We start from the raw sequence: 12,902 nt of genomic DNA, 5'->3' as shown, positions 1-12,902 counted from the left end.
CTTGCACAGGATTCCTGACCTCACTGCTCCCAGATAGGAATTTCTCTTAGAAACTGATCTTTTTTTTAAAGTACTTTTTCTTTCAAAGTAGAAGTCCATGTGAAACTGAAAACTGAGTTTTAGCAGATAAGAGAGATGTGCCTTTCTTAAAAAATCTACATATATTTTGCCTTTACAAATATGTTCCTTAATTATGTTTTCCCCCAAGAAAATCTCTCAGACTGGAAAAAAAAAAAAAAACAAAACACAAAAAAAACCCCCCACAAAACAACAAAATTGAAACTGTCTTTGACCATAGTTTCCATGTTCTCTGAACAGGTTTATTGAGCAACTCTTTCAGATACGCACTTTGACAAGCATCTGGTAATTCTCTTGCTGTTTTGTAGTTGCCTTTGAGCAGCAGCAATGGAAAAGCTCTGTCTCCACACAAGCAAAAATGCCTCCTTGTGATTTTGTGCCTGAAAAATACGAAGTAAGTCATACATACTACGCTGAATTTAAATAAAACAACGGTACCAGGTTTGAGTGATAGGCTCCTCTGCTATAAATAGTGCATTAGACATGGTTGTAAAACTTGCTTGTATGGGTAAAACCCACTTCTGTTACAAGCAAGATAGAATCCGTAGATGTGCTTGTGTGAACGTTCTCTAACTTGTGGCTAAATTGGTGATTTGAAAAACTCTTCTAAGGAAGAGATAAGTCCAGAACAGCAGACTTATTTCAATAGCTGAGTTTCAAAGGCTTGTAGAATCCTCTGTGTGCCAGAATTTTTTAAAATCTTAGTTCAATGAACAACTGCTGTGCCATAATCTGTCTGATCCACTACAGCACCATTAGTCCGGATCCTTAGGAAGTACAAATGGATACTGACTTTTTTGTCCCACTCAGTCCTATCCGTACGAACGCATGGGGAAGATTCGTGAACAAAATGTTTCTCCTTCACTGCGGATGTATTACAAGAAGCCGTTGTTGCTGCATCAAGGACATATGCAGTGGTTGTTTGATTATGATGGACGACGATACCTTGATCTGTTTGCTGGAATCGCCACTGTCAATGTTGGTCACTGCCACCCGTAAGTATGCTACTATTTGGTAGATGCTATAAAATACAAGAGAAGATACCTATTTTGGTTTTGTTCTTTAATCTGTTCGTACCGCGAGCCTAAACCCAGAATATAATTCACTGAGTTAGCATGTGTCACTAATTTGAAGTTAAATTTCTGCTAAATTTTAAAGAATTCATTAACTTTGTCCATTTGTTCATTCATGTGGCACAGTGTCTGCATGTTCAGAATTAACACAGGTAGATGTGCACGTGTATGAGTACTGTGGGGTATGAGCCTGTGGGGTTGGATCACATCATCTGTTCTTGTGCTACGTGCAGGAAGGTAACTATGGCAGCCCAGAAACAGCTTGCTCGCCTGTGGCATACCACTAATGTCTACATGCACCCCTCAATCCAGGAGTATGCTGAAAAGCTAACTTCTCTTCTTCCAGATCCGCTTAAGGTACTTTGCTTCTAACAGGAGCAGGGGCTGGTGAAGGGTTTGTCTGTTTATAAGAAATATTTAATATAAAAATAGTTATTAAATAAATGAAAGCCATGATATCTGTGGAGAAAAAAAAAAATATATGGGGACTACAGAGTATAGGTGAAGAGAGCATGACGGCCCTCAAGGCCTTTCCTTTAGACCCAGATGTAGACTAGCATAATATCCCAAGCTTCTGTTCTGTTTGTTCTGTCCTTGCACCAACACTGTGAAGCATCATTGCAAGCTTAAAAATTACTGAGGGAACTAAGCTGTTAACTAGTCCTCGATGTAGCGAGCCTTAATTTGCTTGATCCCATGAAAATTCACAGTAAAAAGTATTTGACAGTACTTTGTGTAGTGAGCGTTACTGATATTTAAATAAATACACTACATAAATATCCTGTTTCATATGCCGAGAAACAGCGAGAATACTACTTTGTTTTCAATAAAATAAAATAAAAAAAAAAACAACTTGTGATAAAATCAAATTGAGCTAGCAGAAGAGTGTGAAGCTATTGCAGTGTTAGAGATGGAAGAACCGTAAAAACAAAATTAAAGAAGGTAAAGCATCTGCATAGTTTAAGTAGTGGAGAATCTTAGTCACTTCTGAAAATTAACTTTAAAAGCAGTGACACAAGAATTTGAGCTGCTTTCAGACCTCAGTACTTGTATTCAGGATGTCTCCTTAATCCTTATGTTGCTTCCAATAAGCACAGAAAGCTCTGCTTACCTCCTCTGTTCCGTGGTTGTGTCTGTGCATGTCACTCCAAAGAACTAAGGTGGGGACACTGTATAGCCCTTTTCAGCTGTGTGAAGGTTCTGTTCATTCAGTTATGCTCAGTTTGACCCAGACACTCTCATTTTTCTTTGAGTTACTGTTCCATCTGAGGAAAACCTGGAGACTCCAACTCTTAAAGATTTTTCTGAGCTCCCCCTGAGTAGGTCAGCTTGATCTGAGTTCTCAGCTATAGTGTATGGGCAACACTAAGTTTGTTGCGAAGTCAGCTTGTAGTAGTGGTAGGTTACAGCTCATAATGTTGCTAAGTGACATGGTCTGATGCTGAACAAGAAGGCTGTGGTTGTGCACTGTACTGATCCTAAACGTTCTCCTGTAGGTGATTTATCTAACCAACAGTGGGTCAGAAGCCAATGACTTGGCTATGCTCATGGCAAGGCTTTATACTCGTAACTTCGACATCATCTCTTTAAGGTAATGGTGGTAGATTTTTACAAAACTCATTTGCATGTTTGATAAGTCAAGAAGTAATGGAGAATTCTTTGACCCCAGTTCTGCTGAGGAAAACTCTGTAAAAGTATTTTATTTGACAAAGAGGAGTAAAACAGGAGTTAAAGACTTGATACAGTGTATTAGGACTAGTTTGCATACAAAAGACAATCTGCAATTTTTGCTTTTATTCTCAGAAAAAGGTCTAGTCTCTGTGTTCAGGGTGTGCTTTGGTGGACCTCATTCAGGGCCAGACTAGGGTCCAGCAATTGCTACATCGTTCCTCAATCCACCCCTGCAATGCCCCACTTTGGGGGTGTACAAAGTGCCTCTGGAACAGCTGTGCAGCAAGCCACAGCAGGGGAACTGTTCTGGCTGAAAGCTCACCTGGCAGAAACATTTTTTGTTTTGCTGTCATGTTCTGCCAGATCCCTGAACCATGGTTCACTGCACGGGTACACAAACAGTTCTTCTGGCTAAACAACAGAGGTGGTGCTGGGGTGAGTGCTCTGTAAGCACCACTGATCAGTTCTCTTTACTATGCATACCAGGACGGCCTCAAATATTGGAATAAAAGGCCCTTTTTTGAAGAGCTGTGTATTAATGTTACCCTTTCAGTAGAACATTGAGTACCCACCTTGTTTGCGTATTTTCATTTAGTGAACTTCTGAGTTGCGTATGAGACTGGCAGCAAACCACGATGTAGTTTAATGATTGGTAGCATCTGTTGGAGAGAGCAGCAGTTCCCAAGATTCAAAGAGCAAACACGTTTGCTCTCTAGGGCTCAGGTGCTACAGCAGAACTTTGTGAGGCACTGTCTGAATTGCTGCTGGTTCCAGTCATTGTTCTCTTCTTGCAAATGTTACCTCACAGTTTTAACATTTGAAATTCCACAAAACTGATGCAGATGGGCAGTCATACATCTTGTAAAACCAGAGCCAAAAATAGCAGTAGGAGTCTTCTTGTTTTGAGTGTAACAATGCACATTTTCCCCAACAACTTGTGGCTCAGAAGCATGCCTTCTCAGAACTAATATTGCCACAGTCTCTTCTTGGAAGTGAGTGGTGTTCATATGCTTTGTTTGCACAGAGGATCGTACCATGGAGGCAGCGCTTACACACTGGGATTGACAGCTGTTGGTCTTTATAAGCATGGTGTTGCCAATGGCCTTGGCTGTTCAACAGTGAGACTTTTATTATTATTTTTTAAATAATCTGGGTTACAGTTTATTTGAATGTTTCAACAATTAGCCCATTTTCTGTTTTCAAAGTGCTTTATGATCAGTAACTAGATGGCAGCATAGCTGTTGCTGCAGTGTAAGCACAAGAAGATTCAGAGTCCCTTTTCTTTCTCTGTAGTCACTTAAGCTAATTTGAAGTCAGGGCATCCATAGCACAAGTGGTAATAATGTACAATTCTTAAGTTATGCTTGGTGTTTGCATGGAGGTCTGTATAAGGTGCTAAGTAATAGTGCTCAGAACCCCTTTTCTCAGTTTTATTTTCCCGAATCTGTGCAAAGCTGCTTTCAGCTGGTGTGAAGTAGATCCTTCCCTGGAATGAAAAAAAAGCCTATGATGTCCCTCATTTCAGCAAGACAGGAGACGTGTCTGTTGGAGACAAGCTGTAGATAAATGGCAATATGTTATCTCCCTGCCGATGAGCAGATGGCAATGACCTTCTGTCTACTAGAAGCTGACACTGGTTACTCTGATCTGCACTGGTGATAGCTCAGCCACAGCACTGGTAGGCTCCTCTATAGCAGCCTCCCAACCTCGCTTAGTAAACGAGTTGCCTAAAGCCATGTGGTATTTCATAAGCAGTTGTAATTACTCTAGTAGCTCTGCCTACCTCTTTGTATTTTGCAGATTTTTATCATTCTGGAAGTACTACCAGCAACTCTAAAATGTTGCTATGATTCTTAGATAACCAAAACTGCAAACTGACTCAAAGAACAAAATGAAGGAAATCATCAGTAGAGTGACTGGTGCTGGAATAGTCTATAGACTTGTTGATTCCAAAACTGTCTCTGTTTTACCATTGCTTGAGCTGGGTATGCCCTTTGACTTGAACAGGCTTTTTTAATTTTTTTATATTAATCATCCCTAAGTATGATCAAAACATCTCTCAGAAAGGTGACATCAAATCTGGGGCTATTTCTCTTTAACGCTTGACAGACAATGTTGCCAGATGTTTTTCGTGGCCCATGGGGAGGCAGCCATTGCAGAGATTCTCCAGTGCAAACTGTTCGAAAATGCAGCTGTTCTGAAGGTGGGTCAATGACAAAGAGTGTTTGGCTTTTAGGTTAGAGAATACTAGAGGGCTGTGGACATAGGGTATATTTACCTCCTTATGAAAGGTCGACCTCTGGTTAGGATTTGCAAGAGCAACCAAAGAAGCCACTGTGAAGAGTTTCAGGTACCTGCTTCCCACTGAGAAAATCTGGGGGCACGTGGTACCTCATATTCTCAGATTTCTTAAAATCGCAGACTTTCTTTGCAGCATTTGTCATGGTCAGCACTGGAAGCTGTGGAACTGTTTCACATATGTGGAAGAACAGAAATGTTGATTGGTGTTTTTTGCCATTTCTGAAGTTTTGACAGCTCTCCAGCTTTTGTTTTGCAATACTACTGGTAGTAAAGACAACCTGAAGCTGATGATAGACAAGAAGTCTTTCAGAGGGCAAAACATTGCATAAGCAGCACAATCTGAAAGCTCCTGTGTTGATTTCCTGTTAAAAACAATTACAGAAAATTTTTTCCACTGCTTCAATGGGCACTCTTTAATATTTTAAATCACATGCATCCATAACAATGTTTTCTTTTTAGCTTTCACCTCCCTAGCAAATGTACTAAGTGCTTACATTAGCTGTATTAAATGCTCTGTTCTTTATTTCAGTATAGACTGATAGGCAGCTGTATTCTCCAGAATCCTCAGACCTGCAGTAACTTAACAATTTCTTATGTCTTATGCTGATGTTTATTAACCCCTGAGAAAGTGTCTGCTTGTTCCTTCTGCTAATGTGTAGGTGACTCACAAACACTTTCTCTAACCTTTAGCTGACGGTTGCGTATAATGTGTAACCTCTTACTGTCTGGCAGCTTTGCTTTGCTGCTTTGGAACGTGCGTTCCTTAGGGTATAAATGGTTTAAGAGAACATAAGGGACTCTTTCCTTTAATGTTTAGCATTTTATTGGGTATTTGAGAGATGATACTTACTGCACCATCAGATAATATTTGTTGCTTAGATGTGTAATTTCATGTTCTGAAACTAGTTTTGTGTCATTTAAAGTAAATTGGCTTTAAACTGTTTCCCCTGTAAACAGGTGTATGTCATGCAAACAACCAGTACATTGAACAGCTCAAAGATACTCTGAACACCACTGTGCCAAAGACAATAGCTGGATTTATTGCTGAACCAATTCAAGTATGTAGCTTGCCATTTTGCAAGTACTGCAAAACATTCAAATGATTTTGTTTCTAATGCCTCCTTCCAAATTTCATACTGCTTTTCTCTTTACTGTTTCTGTAAACTTTAACTCAGTCCCCCTTCTACCCCTTCCTGGCTGTGTTGTCCACTGTATTTTTAGCAGCTCTTACTGTGCGGTGGCCGCAGGATTAATTATCTTGGTGCTTCACCCCAGTTTCAGAACTGCTGTATATCTGATTCATAAATTGAAAGAATGGAGAATATATCCCAGCAACAGCAAAGACAAGGAAAAAAAGTGAAAATTGTGACAACAGAGAAAATTGGAGCTGTTCCCTGTTTTTGCTGTCTTCTAAGCCTTCACATAATTAGGCCTAAGAAGCCATTGCGATCCAGGTGTAAATTGGAGTTCCTGATCCAAATTGAAACTGGCCAGGTGAACAGAAATTGAGGAAACAATCTTAAAACAAAGGGTGGGATGTGAATTCTCTGGTTAACTTTGCCTTCGGACACAATTTCTGAGTTTCTCAGTGTGTAGGTTTTCAAGGTAGTTGTTTGGGCAGTTTGTCTTTAATTGACTCTGTCTTACAGTGATCCAGTTCACAGTATGGCCTCACAAACATTTATACCAGCACAACTAACGGATCAGCAAACTGACTGGTGAAATGGAAATGAGTGACCTGAGCAGTAACTTCTTGAAGCAGTTTCACTGCTGAAGCCAGAAACTTGAGTCAACAGTGTTGCTATTACCTGTGGGCTGCTGGTATTTTTTCTTATTATAGGATAGTCACACAATGGAACTCCCATTTCCTTGTCTGTTCCTGAAGTAATTGTCTTTGTTGATTTTTTTCGTTTAATTATTTTGTCTTGGCAGGGTGTTAATGGAGCTGTTCAGTACCCAAGAAATTTCTTAAAGGAAGCTTATCAGCTAGTCCGGGAAAGAGGGGGCATCTGTATTGCAGATGAAGTAAGGTTTTTGGTTTTTGTTTTTTTTTTAAACATAAGAGGAGCTCTAGTTTGAGGTACCTCTGGAAGTCATCTTAAAAGAATTCTTAAAAGAATACAAGTGAAGGGAAAGCAGAAGCCTGGGAAGTAATCTAAAGGAAACGCTACACACTTCATAGCTTAAGTTTTGTACAGGGCATTTTTCCAAGCATCGTAGCCTCCCAGTTTTTACTGCTTTATTCCCAGTTTTTACTGCCTTTATTCTACTATGTGGTATTCTGATTTTAGACATAGGTAATATTAGTAGCAGACTTCAGTCCTTACCTTTTGGGAACAGTGAATTCACACAAATACGCAGCTAGTAAGTGCCAGCTGTGATGTGAGGTTTGTTGCGTAACACTTACGAGTGTTGTTGGCATTTATAAACTCGAGAAAGAAGTTGATTGATGTACTCCTGCAAATGCATTTTATAAAACAGAATTTGCTTAGCTAAAGCTATTTTGAAGCAGTAGAAAATGTTTCAAAATTATGGTGATGCGTACCTCAAGCATTGCAGTAGTAGAAATCAGTAATTTTGAGATTGGTTTTGAAATACAAGGCCACTCTCCATTTTGAAATGGAAGCTGCAGCTTATTTGTGCTTGTCACCATGCCCAAGATGTGACGTTATCACTTTCAAAAGTGGAAGAAAAAGCCAATTACAAATTTTGTGCAAAGTCATCTGCATAAGGATGCTAATACAAGTAGACTCCAGGTGTAGTTGTAGTATAATGCAAATCAGTAACGAGAGAAAGGAGAAAGAAACCATGTTGTAAAATGTCAGGGAGTGATAGGGATTTCTGTGGATCTTTCTTTTGAAAGGTACAGACGGGATTTGGACGGACAGGCAGATATTTGTGGGGTTTTCAAACTCATGATGTAGTCCCTGACATTGTTACTTTTGCAAAAGGAATTGGTAATGGCTTTCCAATGGCGGCTGTTGTTACATCAAAAGGTATGAGTGTTCTGTTCTGCTAAGATTCAAAATGGAGCAATTTAAAAATATATTATACAATAATTACTTACTATGTGTTCAAACAGCTGAGCTTCATTAGTAATCTTTGTCACAGTCCATCTTTCGACAAATGGATTGGATTCTCATGACTCATTTGTTTTACTAAGGGCTGTGCTATACCAGTGCAAAGATTTTTTTAAATGGGACGAGTTGCATAACTGAAGCGGGGATGATCTTGTGAGTCATTGGTACACCTGGATCCTGAAAATCCTCACTGAATTTGCCATTTTACTAAACAATGTACTGCAAGTATGTATGGCATCAGGATAGCTCGTTGATTCATGAAATGACTAGCCGACTCTAGAGAAGGAAATTTGTAGATGTCAGTTTAAAGGGATAACTGACGGCATGTGTTAGAAGTGTGACCTTTTTTTAAAAGTCTGGTTTTAGCATCTGCCTGACTCTAGTTTTTAGAAATAGCCATATATTCCACAGACTACTTGCAGGAAAAAAAAAATCCCTCCTATTGCATTATCTCCAGCAGAGTCAGGGTTAAAGCACAGCAGATTTAACTTAAGAGTTGAGCTAAAACTGGTGAGTACTGTTACCAAGATAAAGCCATTGTAAGAGTAACCAGTGTTGTTCTTTTTCTTCTAGAGATTGCAAGTCCCTTGGCTCAAAACCTTCACTTCAATACATTTGGAGGAAGCCCTTTAGCCTGTGTAATTGGAGCTGCAGTTCTTGATGTAGGCAGAACTTTATATAAATTTATACATTCCATGCTTTCTCTTCTAGCAAAAGATGAAAAATGTAAACATTTATCCTTACTATAAAGCTATATGTGAGAAATTTTTTTGATGAGTATAAAATGCATAAACATATTCATGTATTACAGTTGTTTGGTAAAAGGCTGCCTAGTACACGTCAGTATGCCTTGTGAAATGATAGGCTTCTCATGACACTGACAAAATTAAAATATTTCTGGTAAGATTTTGAAAATAATCCTGCTGGCCAGGTATTTCTAAGTTTTGACTACATGTAAGCATGAGTTATTGGATTATGTTTATGGAATAGTAAGTAAAATGTGAAAATGCCACAGCAACACAAGTAGTACTCTGATGCCATTAGAGGACTATAAGAGAAAAAACATGTGAGGACCATAGTGGAAGGAAAGCAGTCTGCAAGGAAGTGAGATGAGTGTTAATGAGTCATCAAGCTAAATGGGGATTAACCAAGTATATTGGAAGCTTGTCCCACAACACTGTTGTAGTGTATCATTTTAACCAGGCAATTGAAGAAGATGGTCTACTAAAAAACTGTGAGGATGTGGGAACTTATATGCTATTGGAGTTGGCCAAACTACGGGATAAATTTGAGATTGTTGGAGATGTCCGTGGCAGGGGACTTATGATTGGAGTGGAGATGGTGACAGATAAGGTTAGTGATATACTTTATTCCTTTCACTTTACAGTGTCATTGAAAATTCTATCACATTTTATTTCTGTTGAAATAATAGAAAGATTTTTCTGTTAAAAAACAGCTAGCAAAATGAGAAAACATTGCTCTGGCTAAAAATGAGCCAGAAAATTGCAGCATTTCACATATTTCACAAGCTTTGAGTAAACAGTGACTCGTGTACCTTACTTGCACAAATTTACCTCAGAAAGCAGACAAATTATGCAGCTAATTTTTGTAGCCAGAGATGGGGGTGGGATTTATTGCAGAGACTGGAAAATAACTAAGTGAGAATATCTAAGTGAAGTTCAGTGTTTTCTTTCCTCAGTACAGTTGCCATCCTCTTCCAGCTGAAGAAATGGCTCAGATCTGGGAGGACTGTAAAGACATGGGGGTTCTGATCGGCAAAGGAGGACTCTACGGCCAGGTACTGAACCTCTGGTTATACATAAAGCTTATTTTCTGTCCTCACAAACTACATTCCTTTCCCTCAAGCTAAACTCAGTTTAGTAAATAAACCGGAAAACGTACTCTTAGGATCTATCTTTGTTTAATTTCTCTTATTTTATAAATCAGGAAGGAGCTGTCTGACCATTTTCAAGTATGCTGAACTAGCTCTAAGCTTGGAGTTTTCCTTCAGAGGGACAACTTCCCCTAGAAAAGTACTGTAGTATCTGTTAAGTAGAAGAAATCAACAATATTCAGGCCTGCTGAGTCTTTGCTGCTGTTCAGGTTATCACCTGACCTGTCAGTACAGAACAAGGTTTGGTTTACTAGTTCCTTCCATCTGGAGAGGTATTAACGTTCTACCTGCATGGTAATAAAAAAAAAATAATGAGTTGTTAGTAGGAAGCTCAGCAATGGAACACGAAAGTGAGCATTGCATGGAATGAGCATCAGCCCATACCAATTGAAGAGGCACTGTGCTGTACCCCCCCACAGGGTCCTACAGCTGTGAGTTAATAGCAGAGAGCTGCCTCAGGGCTGGTCAGGTCACTGAAGTCCTCTGACACAGGAAGCAGCTTCTGGATGACAGAGACGCTGCATCTGTCACCTCACTGGTTCCTCTGCGAGTCCCAGACCCGCACACGGGTACCAGGATGCAGCTCAGGACATAGTGAAGTCTGATTCTGTCCTGTGAGAGTGCTGGTTTTCTGTGGTTGTTAGCTTCAGTGGGGGTTGTGGGTGGGAAGCACTGTTACTCCTCTCTTCCTGTATAAAGTCCTGTGGTAGAATACCAGAAAAACTTAAGCTGACAAAAATACTGAAAGTTCAGTATTTATGGAAGTTAAATATTCTTTGAAACATTATAATACAGATCAAACATTTGAATGTAAGAACCTACATTCTTGAGAAAAACTGCTTATATCCCTTCCTGACCAACTTGCATTCAAGCTATAATACACTAACTGGAAGTTAGTATTTAGTGATTCTTTGGTAATACTTTCTCTTTGAAGTCTTTAAAAAAAAGCCTGTGACAGCAAATCAGCTGACAAATCAGCAAGAGCCTGCCACTCTAAACAGATAACTGGTTTTCCCTGTACCAAAGCTGACAGAAAGGAAAATATGCCTATGTCTCTGTTCTTTATTAGTACAAATCCTCATTTTACACAAGATCTGTGTGGAGTAACAGCTGCAAACAGGGCCTGCTCTCATCAGGTCTCTGTAGGAGGCAGTTGCTTTGTCACAAGAGTGGAGTGGGGAGTTGTGTGCAGTTGAATCCAAAATTGCATCACATCAGAGTGCATTTATCAGAAGGCTCAGGCCCTGTTCTTCTGTAATACTATTTTTCACGCTTTTGGTCAGGTTTTTTTTTGTGCAGAAGGTGAGTGCTGACTTAGATGAGCTGCTAGAAACTGTATTAATACTTTCCATATGGTTTTAACATTTTTTCCCCCTCCTCCCCTCTCCTCAGACATTTAGAATTAAACCTCCTCTGTGCATTACTAAAAAGGACGTCGACTTTGCTGTGGAAGTATTTCATACTGCTTTGCAGAGGCATGTGGAAAGAGCAACTAAAAAATAGAAGTCCTCTGTTCTTTACGTGAGATGCCGCCCAGACTCAGCGCTTACCTACACTGGCTAAGAAAAGAATAGAAAATCTGAAGACTAAATGTGTGCTGAGTAGCGTGTGAGCGGCCTGGCAGATGCAGTGTTTAATAAACGTGTTGGTTTATTGGAGTGCACTCTGACCTGCCCAGTGAGCACGCAGCCCAGTTGTGCAGTGGTGGGGTGTGGAAGAGCCGTGCGCTGCTCTAGCGCTGGAGTGAAAACCGTTCACTGGGTTAACTGGACAGCAGATGGCAGAGGCAGATCTATATTCATCCTTCTAGGAAAGTCCTATCAAAGATGCTCATCTCCAGAAAGGCTGGCAGGAAAGTAATGAAGTTGGGACCCTGTAGCACCTGTAGTCCCTGGGAGGTCAGTACCAGCACTGCAGTGCCTCCTGCTGCCCTTCCCTCATGCCTTGTACCCCAACAGCGGGCCCCCAAAGGGCTGAGTGTTGATGTGTGGGCAGCACTGCTGGGTAGTCCCCAGCAGCCTCCCGCAGTGGTCACTACTGCTCCTGCTCCCACCCTTTCCACCAAAACCTACATCCAGGCATTTATAAAACACACATATGATAAAGTATTCAGGTTTATATAAATAAGAGGAAAAAAAAAAAAGTGAAAAAGCAATACTGCTGGGCTCAGTTTGTGAGTCATAAGCAATCTTTGGCTGAGAACCACCCTGAGCAGGACATAACTCAAAGTTCCAAAGTTAAAACTGTTTACCCTTACTACAGAGATACACCATATTATAGCATGGGGGGGGAAAAAAAAAGTTTGCCCAAAATTGAAGACTTCCTAATTACAATAATTATCATGGTATTCTGATCCAGTCACCATCCTCTCCAAAACAAGCCTTTCTTTTCTTCTGCTGCTTTTGAGATCACATAGCACACCCCTTAGTGATTTAGCAGAGATGCAAACTGGCTCGTGAAATAAGATGCCACGTTTCTTTCTTACATAATCGCTTCTTTTAATTTTTTCATTCATTATTTCTTCCAGTTTCCAACAAAAACAAAACAAACAAACAAAAAAAAGTTGATACATTTTAAAAAAAAAAAAAAAACAAAAAAAAAACCAAAAAAAACAACCAACACACCCCACTGTTGTGGACAGTCAGCAAGAACTGTACGTCTATCAGTTTACTTTCACTCAGGTTTTAATGTTTAAATAATGCCTTGACACAGTAAAGGTGCCATGTCAACTTGTGGGGGAAGGAGTAGTCTGCCATTCTGTGTGATGAGTTGAAACATAATGAAGCAGTTGAATTTAAGATCCTC

General features: G+C 39.9%; 1 protein-coding gene across 1 annotated transcript; it reads left to right on the top strand.

Moving 5' to 3' along the window:
• Positions 1-386: 386 nt before the first annotated feature.
• AGXT2 (alanine--glyoxylate aminotransferase 2) lies at positions 387-11,600 on the top strand (the record flags this gene model as incomplete). The annotated part of the gene is made up of 13 exons (XM_008941155.1): positions 387-472; positions 889-1,073; positions 1,385-1,508; positions 2,648-2,742; positions 3,847-3,940; positions 4,932-5,025; positions 6,081-6,181; positions 7,056-7,148; positions 7,987-8,119; positions 8,777-8,865; positions 9,407-9,556; positions 9,903-10,001; positions 11,490-11,600. Coding segments are annotated over 13 exons (1,454 nt in total), but the record flags the coding sequence as incomplete, so codon positions are not given.
• Between the last annotated feature and the right edge of the window lie 1,302 nt (positions 11,601-12,902).

Source organism: Merops nubicus, unplaced genomic scaffold (genome assembly GCF_000691845.1).
Source record: "Merops nubicus isolate BGI_N331 unplaced genomic scaffold, ASM69184v1 scaffold44955, whole genome shotgun sequence".
In the NCBI taxonomy this organism is placed as follows: domain Eukaryota; kingdom Metazoa; phylum Chordata; class Aves; order Coraciiformes; family Meropidae; genus Merops; species Merops nubicus.
This window is presented reverse-complemented; position numbering and strand designations above follow the sequence as displayed.